Here is a 15,519-nt window from a genome sequence, read left to right as displayed (position 1 = left end):
GCGCGCAGATCTCCACGGTAAGCAGGACGTCGCCTAGGCAGCTGGCGGCACGGGACCTCGATGGAGCAGCTCCCTTCGGCCTCGACCATTTCCTGGTCGGCGCGAGTCGGTTACAGTAATCCTCCTCCTCGCTCGCAGCAGAAGAAACCAGGATGCAGCAACTCCTTTCAGCCGGTCCACTAATCCAGCTCGGCCACGGTACATGATTTGTCTACTATCCTGTACTCCCGGTACATGTTTCAGAGCCGTTACCTCCCGCGTACATCTGGGCGATCTGTACCTGCGTACCAATACAGCCCCTCCCTTTACATGCATTTTCCTGGCATCTTCTAAAAAATGGTATCTCTGACACACGCAGTTCTCCAAGCAACACGATTGGTCTAGAGAGACAGGAGTATTTGGACTCGGGAGCCAAAACTCCAGCCCCAAAATTCTATCACTATATTTTTACATACATGATGTCATCTTAGAAATTATTTAAGAAGATTATTTCGACCATTACCATTCCTGGTGAAGGCTTCGCTGAAGTGCGTCTTGATGCAGCTCTCATCAACACTGTTTTGTACAAGACATAGAGAACAGTTGTCTATCCTTCAAAAAAGAGGCGTGGAGGGATTTTACATCGATGAGGAGGAGCTACAGGTTGTATAAGTTGCGCTTTTCCCAATGAAGACCACAAGGAAACCCAACCTGAACATGATATTCGTGATTCATATCATATAGAGTGGTCTAACTACCGCTCCCCTCCCCTAACCCCACCCGTGGCGCTCCCCAGGGCATCGCTGGGGGCCAATCTCCCTCCTTCCGCCGCCCCTCCCACCGTTTCTCTCCCTCCACCGCTGCCGTCGGCGCTGGCCACTGTGGCGGCGGGCCCCGGCGCCAAAGTGCCCGGGGGGTTGTTGGAGGCGGCGACCAGCGGTGGCGGCTGGGGCGGCGTCCCTGGATGTGCGGCGGTGGCTCCTCCTCCACGGCCTCCGGCGATGGATGGTGGTGGCGGCGGCTGTTAGATCTTGTGCCCGCCGAGATCCATCGTCGGCTTCTGCTGGCGGCGCGAGGAAGAGGGTGGCGATGTGCTGGGCGAGGATGGTGTGGTTGCGGCTTCCGCCGTCCACCGAATTCTCCTTCGTCATCGTTGGTCAGCGGATGGCGGCGTGGGGGCTTGTTCGTCTGCTTCGGGTTTGAAGGTGGTGGGCGAGGATGGTGTCGTTCTTCTTCTGTGAAGATGAAGACCTACCGGATGCTGATCCTTTTCATCTAGCCGGAGTGTTGAGTTCCGGAAGGCTACACCGGCAAATGCATCAGCGCATCTTTTGCATGTAGTTTGTTGGATCAGGTGGTATTCGGTCGCGCGCACCCATGCTTTTATTCCGACCGTTTGGTTCTGGAGGGAGCGACGCGAAGCTCTTTTTCTGTGTTGACATCAAGTGACTATGGATCCATGATGAAGGTCGGAAGAAGAGAATTTCATGAAGGCCGGATGGGAGGACTAGCTAAGGGAGGTTCAAGTCTCCGCGCTGTTGAGGGACTTGCTTGGTGTTCCGGGCTTCACAGCTGCGGTATGAAAGTGGGGGCGACAACATAGGTGAAGTTCAGAGTCCTACCTTTCAGGGTGAAAACCCAAGGTCTGGTCTTAACTGGTTGTGCCTGGCAATGACCTTGTTGAAGGCATTGTTTTGAGAGCGGGGACTATCTTCAGGGTGAAAACCTAAGATCTTTGATCGGGCGACGACGGTGTTAGAGCATTGTTCCCTTTTTGAAGGCGTCGTTTTTGGAGAGTCTGTATTTCAGGTTTTGTATGGGTGGTGAATGTATTGCTGTTATTAGGCCCGAGATACTGTAGCGGGACTTTTATTTCTTAGTTTTCTTTTCTATTTTTTGGCTTTGTGCATCCGTAGTGCCATTAGGGTGGTACGTTGTTGCAGAGGCTGGGTGTAATTGGTATCTTTTGATATTAATATATTTGCTTTATCGAAAAATATAGAGTGGTCTAGTTATTTTATGTCAATAAGATTTTTATGCATATTAGTTGCTGGATACATACGGCGAATGGGAGTGGTGTTTTGGAACATGGGAGCATATGCTCCCTATATTTTGAAATGCATCTTACACATATTTTAAATTTTAAAAAAATTGAAACAAAAAATTCACACGTACATCTTCATGTGCTACGCGCTCACAAAGTTGTTTCATAAAAAATGAACTTATCATGTGACGTGTGTAAAAAGACAAAATTCAGTGCTGAAAACAATGCTTTTCAGAGGATAAGTTTTCTCTTTTTTACATAGGCCACAAAAAATATTATTTTTTCGTGAAACTTGACGCATGCACATATATTATGGAGATGTACATGTAGAATTTTTTGTCAAAATTTTTCCACACTTCAAAATATATTTTGTTGGTAGAGGGAGCATACGCACCCAGGAGCCGAATTGAATTTCGGCGAATTATTCGGCAATTCTATCTAGTATCCACTTGCCTACCACAAAGTTACTATCCCAAAGTGTGTTAACACACTTATGAAACTAGGTTGTAACTTCTAAGATAAAAAAAAATCGAAGAAGAAGAAACAAAAGTGACATCTATTCTTGACCTGCAACTAATCTTTTTTAGGGTGGATAAGTTATGATCGACATCATAGATACCTCACGTGTTATAGGTGGGTAACTTTTATGCCCGGAAAAAGTCACTGTAACATAGCAATATTGGATCTATTTACCAATATCTCATTCGTAAATAAGGTAAATGGTTCGTCCTACATTTTTCGAAAAAAAAATCGAAGTTCACATTTTTTTTGAGAACACAGTACAACGCAGACGCTCACAAACACGCACGTGCAAACACCCCTATGAACGCACGCACACCCTACTCTTATGAGCACCTCCGAGGGACTGAGCCGACATATTTTGAGGTTGACGAAGTCACCACTGGCGCCTCGTTGTTGACGGGCACGTCACCTACCACTGAAAGTATAGCGCCGGTTAAATCCTGGAATAAATCCAGGTAAATGCAAACACCCATGTCAAGTCTAGGACTTGAATCTGGGTGGGCTGGTTCCACCACAAGGGACCTACCCACCAGAGCCAAGCTCTGTTTGCCGAAGTTCACATTTAATGCATATGAAATTAGCTTTTAAAAAAAATTGCATGCATGGGAAATGCATCCATCCAACCCGAGTATGTACGTGATGGGTAACTTATGTATTACAAGATGGGTAACTTACGTAGTACGGCCTGGATAACTCACATGTTTTTTTTTTTTGAACAACAAAAGATTTTATTACTTTAGCAACACTTTACAGAAAGGAGTGTGAAAGGTTCCACACTTGAGACAGCGAGACAGTTCCGCTCAGTACATGGACCTGTATCAGAAGAGAGGCATCTAAGAGCTACATGTCTATTTGAAATTTTAGTAGCTAACTTTGCTTTATGATGTGCCTTGATGTTGTAGCACCTGTTGATATGACTAACCCTGTTTCTCTTGAAGGAGGATGACGCCTGGATTGAAGCTATAATGGGCCTGATGTTCCAATGACCTGGTTCTTTGAAGATGGATGTTGATGCTGCTGCTGAAGCTAGGACCAAACAATCTGTGTAGAAGTGCGGTTGCTGGATGCGAAGTGAGTCTGCAAGCTTCGTAGCAAGAAGAAGACCATATGCCTCAGCTTGTAGAGGAGACGACGCTAGAGGAGACATAGCTGCTACATGTATCTGACGGCAGTGCTGATTGCCGTCGAGCTGTATAATAACTCCTATACCTGCCGGAGAGGATTGCATGTTGTCTTGTTTTGTCCAGGTTGCGTCACATAAGATTAGATGTCCTGTAGAGCATGGTGGTTCCTGTAAAGATATCTTGTGATGAGCTATGGCTCCCGATGATTGTTCTTGTCCTTCCATTATTTCTTCAATCTTGGAGCCTTGTAAGATTGCATTGGCCGCCAGGTATACCTGCGAAGGCTTACAAAATTTGCTACCAAACAGGGCATCATTTCTAGCTTTCCACATGCACCACAAGAATGTATATATTCTGGTTATATTCATGTGAGGGTGATTTGAATCTAGCAAAGCTTTAATCATTTGAGGGATAGTATGGTTGTGCATAGCAATCATTTCAGTTCTAATGTGCCAGGGAGATGAAAACCAAGCAGCCTTATAGAGGTGAGTAACTCTTGGGACGAAAAACTTCGTCAAAATATATCAACATGGAGTAGTTTCGAAGATCTGTCGATACTAGTCCAACATTGAAAATGGATCTAAATCAAATAGACAATTTAAGCTATAAAACTTTTTGAATTATCAGAATTTTTTGCATTTAGTGCTAATTATGTTATCAGTTTTATCATTTAGTTTCCTGCGTAGTTTTCAACAAGTTCATATGCGCGCTTGCACGAGAGTGGGGTCATTCTAACTAGATCATTATTGTAATGTTCGCTGGATTTGACCAGATCAGTCTTGGAACGTTTGCTTGATTTTGCAAACCGGCGGTGATAGGTCAGATTCATCGAAAACACTTGTTACCCGGGTCGTACTATGTATGCGTTATCTACTTGTCTTTTTGTTTTATCTTTCTTGGGGAATCCTTTCATTTCTGGTGATGTTGTGCATCTCTGTGCGTGGACCTCGGTATTTTTTTTTTGTTCATGGGACTGACTCATGAAGCCGTGTGTGCCTTGTTGCTTTTTGTATATGCTGGGTGTGGGGGGAAACTTCCAAGAAGCTGCTCGTTTCCGCTAGAAAAAAATAGAGGAGAGAAGCGCTCTTAATTAGATGAGCAGCTGGCTGCATGTATGCAGTGCATCAAAATCGATCGACGAGTAACCACATCTTTTATATATACTGATGATGCAGACAAGAGCCAAGCTGCCGTTATTTTAACAAAAATAAGTCTTCGGTCAACTCTAGGCCTATTTCATTCAAAATTAGTTACATGTTTGAGTTTGTGCAAGTTGGCAATTTGCAATGCAACCATTGAGAAATCCATGGCTTTATATAGATGCAATGTAGAAAAGGAAATCCCATACATGCAAACAAGCACCACCTTCTCCTCAAGTTTGCACGATTGATCTGTGCATATATCGGAGCAATATTCTCCAATCTACATCATCTTCCTAGCGATAATTTTTGGAAAAGGAAACTCCAGAGATATGTCTGACCGTGTACCGCCTAAGGGCAAGGGTCATGGATCTACATCAGGTCAGTTAAATCTCATTCCTTTCTGTTTTACTCATTCTTTTTGGTGTGTGCATGCTTGATCCGTGCAAATTAAGACCATCGAAAAAAAATCGATGCCTGTGTTCACCATGCATGATACGCTTTTCTCTTTCATTTTTGTGGCAAGATGCTTCAAGTGAAGCGCCAAGTCACTGGACTAAGCTAAGTGAAATACCAAGGAAATTGCCATTTGCATGGTTAGCGGACATCACGGATTATTTCGCCGATGAGCGAAAACTTGGAAATGGTTCGTTTGGTGTTGTCTACAAGGTATGGTGCATGGGCATTTGGTATTGTCTATCCTTCGTGCTCCTACTAGTTTTCTCTTTCCCTATTTTTATTTTAAAAAAGCACATTTTTATCAACAGGGAATACTTCCGAGTGGTCAGATTGTAGCTGTGAAGAGACTTATGAACATACTGGGACCGCAAGATGTGCAATTTGAGAATGAGGTGAATCATCTTATGATGCTCGAGCACAAACATATTGTAGGGCTAGTTGGTTATTGTCATGAAATACAAGTGAGGGAACACCGAGGAAGGTATATTCCAGCGGTAGCAGCTGAAAAGATTCTCTGTTATGAGTATATGGCCAATGGAAGTCTTGACAGCATGATCTACGGTATGACATGTCAAATTTAACTCGTATGTATCTTTCTCCGATTAGGAGTATATAATAGAAACGCTATTCAACACCTACGATGTAGAAAAGTTACTTTGCACCCATCATACTTTTATGTTGTTACATTTATAAATTTATGTTTTATATACTAATAATTATGTTTATATTGACTCAACAAAAAATATGACATAAAAAACACAGTGTAGGTGTTACTAGAATCTAAAATACATGATAAATACTCGTATGTATTTTACATCGTATTCTTATATGTCACGTAAACAAACAAAAAATCATATTTTGTTTCCGACTTTCTAAGTAAGAGAAATTTACGTGACATAAAAACCATGTATGGTTGTAAAGATAGAGGGTGGGGTGGAATAACTATCGCTTCCCTATTAATATTAGTTAGTACATTACACTTTATCGGAAAAATATATTTCTCCCTTCATTTAGTATTAACCTCTCAGGTAAATGTGGTAAGCCATCCAGTGTACCCTCGTCCGTCTTTACTCTAGTATATTTATCCTCTCAAGCAAATACATTTCTCTCTTCACTTAGGATCCATGAAGGTGGATTTAGAGCATCTCCAGTCGCGTCCCCCAAAGGGATTTGGGGCACCGGACGAAAAATGCGTTTCAGCCGAGTCTCCCAAAGCCCTTTTTTGTTCGGCGCGTCCCTATACGGTGTCCGGCGCCCCGAGCCCGTCCCCGTCCCACAGGGGACGCACCAGGGACGCCGGACACAACGAAAAGCGAGGCGTGGAGTGGCGGGGCCGACCCGTCAGCGGCACAGGAAGGCTAAAACCCCGTCGCCTACCTTTGGTCAAGCGACGTTAATGGCGTCCCTGTTTTCCCAGGTGACGCAGGGACGCGTCTCGTCGTGCATGGCCGTCCGCGCCGGAGTTATTGTGTGCAACCACCCGCTGCCGCCGCTGTTTTAAGACGCCCTGCAGTTCTCGCCGCTCATAATCCTTATCGTCGCCGCCGCCTCCCCCTCCCGCATCTTCTCCTCGCCGCTCAAAAATGTCGAGCTCGTCCTCCCGCAAGATCGCCGCGGCGAACGGCTTCGGCCGCGGCAGCCTCACCGTGGCGGAGGCGTGGGCGCCGTACCACGCCCGGTATCCAGCCCCGCCGGACATGCGGCCGCCAAGCGGCCGACGGCCGGAAGATGGCCGTGAACGGCATTGGCATCCCGCCGCCGCCGAAGCCGGACACGGATCAATGGAGGGACGCCATCAAGGCCCGGCGGGCTCAACTCACCGCCGCGAGCGGTTGGATCCAACGTGGGCGGTCACCAACAACGACGCTCGTGGACGACGTACTTCAAGGCGAAGTGCACGACGTCGAGATGCACAGCACCGACAACCTCGTCGGCGGCCCCAACAGCTCGGAACAGGGAAGGCCGCGCCCTGTTCTGGGGCGTTTCGGGGCGCACCCTCGAGAACGTCATCCGCGGCCTCCGCAATGGCGCTCCAAGGCTGGAGATGCCGTCGTCGCCGCCGCCGTCTCCTCAATGGCAGCCGAGGAGGACGACGTACTCGTCCTCCTCGCACTCTTCTTCCTCGGGACCGGCGCGATCGACGCCGTCCTCGTCGTACCGGTCGGCGCCCTACACCGTCCCCAAACGGGAGGTCAAGGAGGAGCCGGCGACGCCCGCCAACACGAGGCGTGGCGGCAGCAGCAGCGGCAGCCGGCGGCAGCAAGGGAGGAGCGGCGGCGCCCTCCTCATCCCGAAGCCGGAGGTGAAGGAGGAGCCGGAGGAAGCGTCGAAGGCGGCGCTGCTGGCGGACTACGAGCGGCAGCAGCGGCTCATCGCCAGCAGCGACGACCCCGAGGACTGCCCAGGGCTGCGGGCGGCGTTCTTGCCGTCCATGGACGACAAGGACGCCTGGAGGGGCGACCTGGACGCGGCGACCGCCATGTCCATCCGCGACTCCGACAAGCCGCTGGTGGACCTCACCGACGACGGCGAGGCAGGACCAAGCGGCTTGGTGAAGGACGAGCCCGTCGACGAGCCCGTCGACGAGCGCGTCAGCAGTGAGGTCGTCACCGACGACATGTACAACTTCCAGCAGTACTACGACGCCTCCGGCCGCCGCAAGTGGTTCTAGATTAGGTTTAATTTAAAGTTAGTAAAATTTCGTTCGAATCTATGTAAATTTGGACGAATCTAATCGAATCTAGTTAAGTTTAAAATTTGCGAAATTTTGTTTGGGGGACGCGACTGGGGAGCGACGTCCCCCAAACGCGGCACGAACGAAACACGTCCCCCAAACACTCAATCCGGCGCCGTTTGGGGGCTTAGACTGCCTTTGCGTTATGGTGGATCAAAAAATTGTATTTTACCAACTACTCCTAATTTATGTATTATAATATGCTCTAGCCTGTTTCTAAGTTAGAGATAGTGTAATAATATCAACAAAACCAAATAAGTAGTTGATGAAGAAAAAAATACTCATCTACGAAACCAAATAAGTATTTGATGAAGAAAAAGTACTAACATCTACAGAAGTAAATAAGGGACTAGGTGCTGGGATATACATTTCGGCTTACGGGTGCATATGAACCTACTATGTAAAAACACATTTCAAAATATAAAAAAATTCTGGAATAAAATTGCGCATGTACATCTAGACATCTATGTTCACACACAAGTTTTCGGGAAAAAATAACATTTTTTGTGTCATGTGCAAAAAGACAATTGTTTATGTTCAAAATATGATTATTCACATGACATTTTTTGTCTTTTTATATAGACCACATAAATGTTTGTTTCCCTGAAAATTTATGTGCGAATATAGAATGTCCATATGTACATGCTAAATTTTATCTCAGAATTTTTTGATATTTTCGAATTATATTTATTCTGTATTTTATATAATAAGTTTATATGCACCTATGTGTATGGTTTTAGAAAAGTCAAACTTGGTTTTTGTTGACCAATTCTCTAAAATAATATCAGCATTCACAATACAAAATAAGTACTACTTAGAGTATATGGTTGTATTTATTTATTTATTATTTTAGGTATCTATATTTTTCCTATAAATTTGGTCAAAGATAAATCAACTTTGACTTTTGAAAAAAATAAACTATACAAGAAGGAAAGGAGGGAGTATTATTTGAGACTGAGTGGTACATACATTGCCTAAAATAGTTCCACTAATATGTGAAATTATGAAACACGAAGCAAAATTTACAGCTAGTCTATACCAAGTTCAAAGTTTATGATGGGCTATTTTTTTTATAAAAGTTATCGTTAACATATATTGCTCATATGGAATCGAGCCAGTGGCAGATCCAGTAACTAGACTTAGAAAATGTACACTGATATCTAGTCAACTGTCTGTAATATAGGCCACGTAGAAAATTAGATGGCGAGAGGGAGAGAAAACAAAATACTGCGGAGTCTGTCTACAAATAAAGACGGTACCCTGAAAGTCGCCGCTTACAACGGACTATTTCCCATTTTATGAAGAGCGCGTCACTAATCATGGCTTAGATGTGATCTCCTCTTCCTCGCATGATTTACACAGATGGTTGATGTTCACAGACAGCTGAATAGACTCATTGGTGTACATTGTGTCCCTAGGCTATCTATACGCGTGGGAAGCTATTACAGACAACTATTGTGGAAAGGTTGCACATACCCTTAGGACATGTACAATGGTGATGATTTAGCTGTCTATAAGAAGCAGTTATTGGTGATTTTGGTGATGTGGAGGAAAGAGAATGAGGAGAGAGAAGGAGACTATTCTATAGGCTTCTTAGAGACAGCCTTCAGACAACATTTTTGTTGTTGTATAGATGGTGTCTATAATTTTACTCACATATAGCTATAGCCAAAAATAGACAACTTGCAAACAGACTATTGTATACACTATCTATATCATTGACTATATATAACGTGAGTAGTATTCCTCCGACACTGTAACCACTACACCCACGTTTGATGATTTGCCACCACAACTGCTCACTAGTTTAATCATTTAGATTAGAGCAAATTTCACAAAACCACAACTATTGGGTCTAACGTTTCAGAGAGCCGCAACCGAATGATATTTTATCAGAAACCATAACTTTTTGGGGTAAATTGTTTTATAGTATCCATGTGTCACAATTTAGTAAGTGTTCCACGGTTTATGATAACTCAGGTTCACAAGTTAGACACCATGTGGTAGAGGAGGCGGTTGTCTCTGGTATAGCAGACCAGACATGAACTAAACCGTACTTGAATGAACAAACTATTTCCTCTTTCCTTTTTTTTACTTTTGACAAAAAAAAGTTAAAAGTTCAAAATTATGGATTCAATTTTTCGGAAATGCCTCCTCTCCCATGTGCCACCTAAGTTGTGGGCCCATTATGTCAAACATACAAAATCATGAGATTTGGGTTCCCCAGAACAACTTACCCAAAAGTTTTGGTTTTCTGATGATTTTTTTACAGTCGTGGTTATGTGAAACCCTTACCACAATAGTTGTGGTTTTGAGAAACTTGCTCTTTAGATTACCTCATTGATGTACAAAACTTAATAAGTTGATTGAGCAACGTAAATATGAGTGATGGATTTAAAATAAACTATCTAGATCTATAAGATTACATCATTTTCTGTAGATTTTTGGAATCTGAACTTACGGTTTTACTCTATCTTTTTTCGTGCAAGTATAACAAGGGTTTTGAAGTTTCCACTTCTAACAGCTGTCTCCTTGGTGCTTCTTGCAGATGCATCTCTCAGGCCTGATTGGAACATGTATTGCCGGATAATTACGGGGATCTGCTTAGGCTTATATTACCTCCATGAGGCTCGCATTATTCATCTGGATTTAAAACCTAGTAACGTCCTGTTGGATGGTAGCATGCAACCCAAACTTGCAGACTTCGGTTTGTCGAGACTCTTTGGTGAAGATCAAACCATGAAACAAACGACAACTGTCGTGGGAACCATGTTAGCATACTTCATACTTCCTCCTTTGTCGAAATATAGTGCATGTAATTTTTAAGTAAAATGATATTTTTTTATCAAGTATGTAGATAAAAATATCAATATATGGATTATCGAATCAATATAATTAGATTACTTGGGATGTATATTTTAATATGGTATACATTCGACATTGTAGATATAGATAGTTTTCTTTTTAAGAGTGAATTCCACTTTTTACCCTGTAATTGTGCATTTGTGACACATATTACCCCGTTTATTGGAACTTTTACCAAAATATCTTATTTAGGAAACTTTAAACACGGTTTAGACCCAATTTATTATTTTACTTATTATTGTTAGATAGAATAGGTATGATACGTCGATATGGAGCAATAAAATATGTAAATATAGAAGGGCCTCATGGACGATTTATGCCCAAACTTTTTTAATTCATATGTTCCCTTCATCACTAAGGTTTGGATATTTTTGGACCCCGATCATCACCTAACACATTGCCCAATGGACACACACGGAAAAATAAGGGTACACAGCCTTTAAAATGGGTAATCTACACAAATTTTCACTCGGCGGGGTAATTAGTGTCATAAATACAAAACTACAGGGTAAAAAGTGAAATTCACTCTTTTCTTAATACATTTGGTCAAACTTTACATCGTTTGACTTCAGAAAAATTACTTGCACTACATTGTGGAAAGATGAGAGTATAATGAAACCCCTTGTTTTATCAGATCCCTACTGAAGAAAATTCTGTTGGTTTCAGCCTCATGGAGAACACCCGGAAGTAATGCATTTCATGTTGTTGTGTTGTAGAGGTTACATGGCACCAGAATACATCGGCGCTGGGGAAATCACAACCAAATCAGATATATATAGTTTAGGTGTGCTAATCCTTGAGATCGTCACAGGAGAGAAGAACCTCTCAAGGGATGTGTCCGGCCTCCAGTACATCAATAATGTAAGGGCAAGATGATCATCAGAGAGAGGATCATATTCCCTTATTCTGAAGTACATAGGTATTTATGCAGGGGCTAGTATATATATACTTGGCATGGCTCATTGTTCTAACTCCATAGGTACGTCAAAATTGGAAGAAGTCACGACAGGCATCAAGGTACCCATTACTGGGAAATGATCGCCTGAAGGAAGTAGAAGGGTGTGTTACACTCGGGCTACTATGTGTGGAGACGAATCCTTTAAGAAGACCAACAGCGCGCCAAGTAATCCGTATGCTCACGGAATTGAAGATTGCACAGGTAGAAATAACATAAAGTATAGATGCCATCCATCCTATACAATGGGAGGGCTACTTGAACTTGTTGTATATATCAAACCTTTTCAGCTGTAAGGATGGGAAATTGACTAGGTTTTCAATTGTGCATGCAGGACAATAATTACACGCTGCCAGCTAGGTCACTGGAGATCACCTGGTCGAACAATAGCAGCTACTGGAGATGGATCCGTATTCCGAACAATAGGTTGGTCGAAATTATGTTCACATGTTAAAATCTTTACAAACCTTGTGAAGCAAACTTAGTAGGTCTGCACTCTGCACTAAGATTTATGGTCAGCTTATGAGTTCACAAGATACCCACGGGTAAAATAGACATTTCGTGCAGATAAGTAGTTTTTTGGTTGATGGAGGTTAACGCATGGACCTTTCACTGTCATGCAAATTATTTTAGTTAGTGAATTGCCAATAGAGGCTAGTCCTCCTTAATGGGTTGATGGTCTACACAGTATTTCCACACATAACACATCATGCTTTTGAGAGGGGGACGAGCTCTTATTTTTCTATGATTTTTTAAGCATGTTACATGTTTTGTTCATAAATTTGGGGCACCGACGTGCGGGGTCCAATGTAAATGGTGGATTAGACTTTTCTGCGACTACTTTTTTCGATAAAGAGAATATATTAATATTAAAAGATACCAAATACACCCAGCCTCTGCAACAACGCATCACCCTAGTGGCACTACGGATGCATACAGCCAAAAATAGAAAAGAAAACTAAAAAAACAAAAGTCCCGCTACAGTATCTCGGGCCTAACAACAGCAGTACATCCACCACCTAGATAACACCTGAAATACAGACTCTCTAAAAGCGACGCCTTCAAGAAGGGAACAATGCTCTAACACCGTCGTCGCCCGATCAAAGATCTTAGGTTTTCACCCTGAAGATTGTCTCCGCTCTCAAAACAATGCCTCCAACAAGGTCATTGCCAGACACAACCAGTTAAGGCCAGACCTTGGGTTTTCACCCTAAAAGGTAAGACTCTGAACTTCACATGTGTTGTCGTCCCACTTTCATACCGCTGCTGTGAAGCCCGGAACACCAAGAAAGTCCCTCAACAGCGCGGAGACTTGATCCTCCCTTAGCTAGTCCTCCCATCCGACCTTCATGAAATTCTCTTCTTCCGACTTTCATCATGGATCCCTAGTCACTTGATGTCAACATTGAAAAAGAGCTTCGCGTCGCTCCCTCCAGAACCAAACGGTCGGAATAAAAGCATGGGTGCGCGCGACCGAATACCACCCGATCCAGCAAACTACAGCCAAAAGGTGCGCTGATGCATTCGCCGGCGGAGCCTTCTGGAATTCAACAATCCGGCTAGATGAAAAGGATCAGCATCCGGTAGGTCTTCATCTTCGCAGAAGAAGAACCCTAGGACCACCACCTTCAAATCCGAAGAAGACGAACATGCCCCCACGCCGCCATCCGCTGACCAACGATGATGAAGGAGAATTCGGTGGACGATGGAAGCCGCAACCACACCATCCTCGCCCCGCACATCGCCGCCCCCTTCCTCGCGCCGCCAGCAGAAGCCGACGATGGATCTCGGCGGGCACAAGATCCAACAGCCGCCGCCACCACCATCCATTGCCGGAGGCCGTGGAGGAGGAGCCGCCGCCGCACATCCAGGGACGCCGCCCTAGACACGGAGCACGCCGAAGCCGGAGGTCGCCGCCCCAGCCGCCACCGCCGGTCGCCGCCTCCAACAACCCCCCGGGCACTTTGGCGTCGGGGCCTGCCGCCACCGTGGCCAGCGCCGACGGCAGCGGCGGAGGGAGAGAAATGGAGGGAGGGGGCGGCGGAAGGAGTGAGGGAGCTGCTATGTATAGGAGGTCCTCATACCGCGACTACTTAGACGAAGAACTGGTGAAATATACTACAAGAATACTTAGACGAAGAACTGGTGAAATATACTACAAGAATATAGAGACTGGTAATATCAGGGTGGAGCTGCTATATATAGGAGGGTTGGGTTCAACTGAACCCAATGAAGTTTACCTAAACCCTTCTCAATTTAGTCTTTGACATGACTCATTAGTGGAAGATTACAACATCACTAGTGTAGCTGACTCCAACGATTTCTTACTCCAGCTTCGCTACTCATGTGCGAAAGAGGGACCAAACCGAGTGGAATGTGTAATTTCCTCTGGTTGTAACCCCTCTGGCTGAATTCCCCAACCAAACGCACCCTTATATTTACTTAAACAAGGTTACAATAGGCATATCCGGTCTAGAACACCTTTACCCGAGTAATTAATCATATTGTACATTTTTCATCATTTTTGAATAAACTTATTGTCGCCATTGAAGATCTCATTTGACACACACACACACACATGAATTGCCTGTTTTTGCCTGCAAGGTAGCCCAAGAAAAATGAAATGACTTTTGCCCTATGTATCTTCACCAGGTCTGGAGAATGCGCCGAGCTCTTAGATGTGTGTTGGCTGCACATCTGTGGCAGGATTCGCATGAATTCCACATTTTGCAGTGCGCCCTGCAAGGCATACCTTGTGTACAAGCTATCAAATCACACATATGGTCTCGACAAGAGGCTGGTGGCGAAGATCAGTATTGGCGGCACAGTCGTCTCGACCCATGCGGCATATCTGAAGTCTCCAGATGGCGCCCGTAGACGCGATGTGATTTACCCAGTTACCAGGGCCGATGGCTGGATGGAGGTCAAGCTGGGGGAGTTTGTGAACAGTAGTGGCGAAGATAAGGATTTGACCGCAATCATCAGTAACACTGACGGCTCTTGGAAAAGTGGGCTCATCGTTGAGTGCATGGAAATCAGACCTGTCAATTAACCAGAATGTGTCAATACTCACCTCAAACTTGCGGTGGCGGAGTGAAGGGCTCTACTTCAAGCTACACTGCTCCTTCAGTATAAACCTTTTATATTTTCTACCAAGAGTGTGTTACGTACTATAAACTATCTTATTTTGTTAATGTAATACAATTTCTTCTTTTTAAACAAGTTATTACGCGGGAACCAACTCTTCATTATCCAAAGATTAATTTTTTTTGAGAATTCGGCAGGTGAGCTGCTCGATATATTAATAGAAGATATAGCTTGTCGCAAGTACATCCGGCTACAACAACGATCCAAACAGGTTTAGCCAAACCCTGCCGGTGGGAAACTAAAACAGCCCAAGACGACTACTCGCGGGGTCTGAAGATCTTCGCGCCCACCAAGTCCCAAGCAGCAGCCTCGTCAGTGATCTTCGCCACCGTGGATTCCACCGTAGAGGTGTGATGCCTGAACGTGCGGGCGTTTCTTTCGAGCCAGATCTGCCAGAGGACCAGGAGCGAACACGAGATGCCTCCGCCGCCGGGAGCCCCGCGGAGAGGCTTGCAAGCCAATCCACGGATCTAGGGAACACACCCCAGCTGAGGGGATCCAGGGAGGGAGCCACGGCGACCGAGGCTGCCCTCGCCCAAATCCGGCGGGCG

General features: G+C 44.7%; 1 protein-coding gene across 1 annotated transcript; it reads left to right on the top strand.

The window, feature by feature from the left end:
- The first annotated feature begins 5,140 nt into the window (after positions 1–5,140).
- Positions 5,141–14,873, top strand: LOC124680518 (cysteine-rich receptor-like protein kinase 36). The gene is made up of 7 exons (XM_047215565.1): positions 5,141–5,189; positions 5,335–5,477; positions 5,576–5,828; positions 10,550–10,772; positions 11,583–11,727; positions 12,156–12,247; positions 14,555–14,873. Exons 1-7 carry the CDS (start codon positions 5,141–5,143, stop codon positions 14,871–14,873), a joined length of 1,224 nt encoding a protein of 407 aa, XP_047071521.1.
- The last annotated feature ends 646 nt before the right edge of the window (positions 14,874–15,519 follow it).

Source organism: Lolium rigidum, unplaced genomic scaffold (assembly GCF_022539505.1).
Source record: "Lolium rigidum isolate FL_2022 unplaced genomic scaffold, APGP_CSIRO_Lrig_0.1 contig_18504_1, whole genome shotgun sequence".
NCBI lineage: Eukaryota > Viridiplantae > Streptophyta > Magnoliopsida > Poales > Poaceae > Lolium > Lolium rigidum.
Note: the sequence above shows the minus strand (reverse complement) of the source record. Positions and strands in the feature narration are given on the sequence as shown.

Excerpts from the sequence above, each read along its gene's own strand:
- LOC124680518 (XM_047215565.1), top strand. The coding sequence starts at position 5,141 with ATGTCTGACCGTGTACCGCCTAAGGGCAAGGGTCATGGATCTACATCA. Across the intron at positions 5,829-10,549 it reads TCTTGACAGCATGATCTACG|ATGCATCTCTCAGGCCTGAT; the intron begins GTATGACATGTC and ends TGCTTCTTGCAG. Across the intron at positions 11,728-12,155 it reads GCCTCCAGTACATCAATAAT|GACAATAATTACACGCTGCC; the intron begins GTAAGGGCAAGA and ends TTGTGCATGCAG.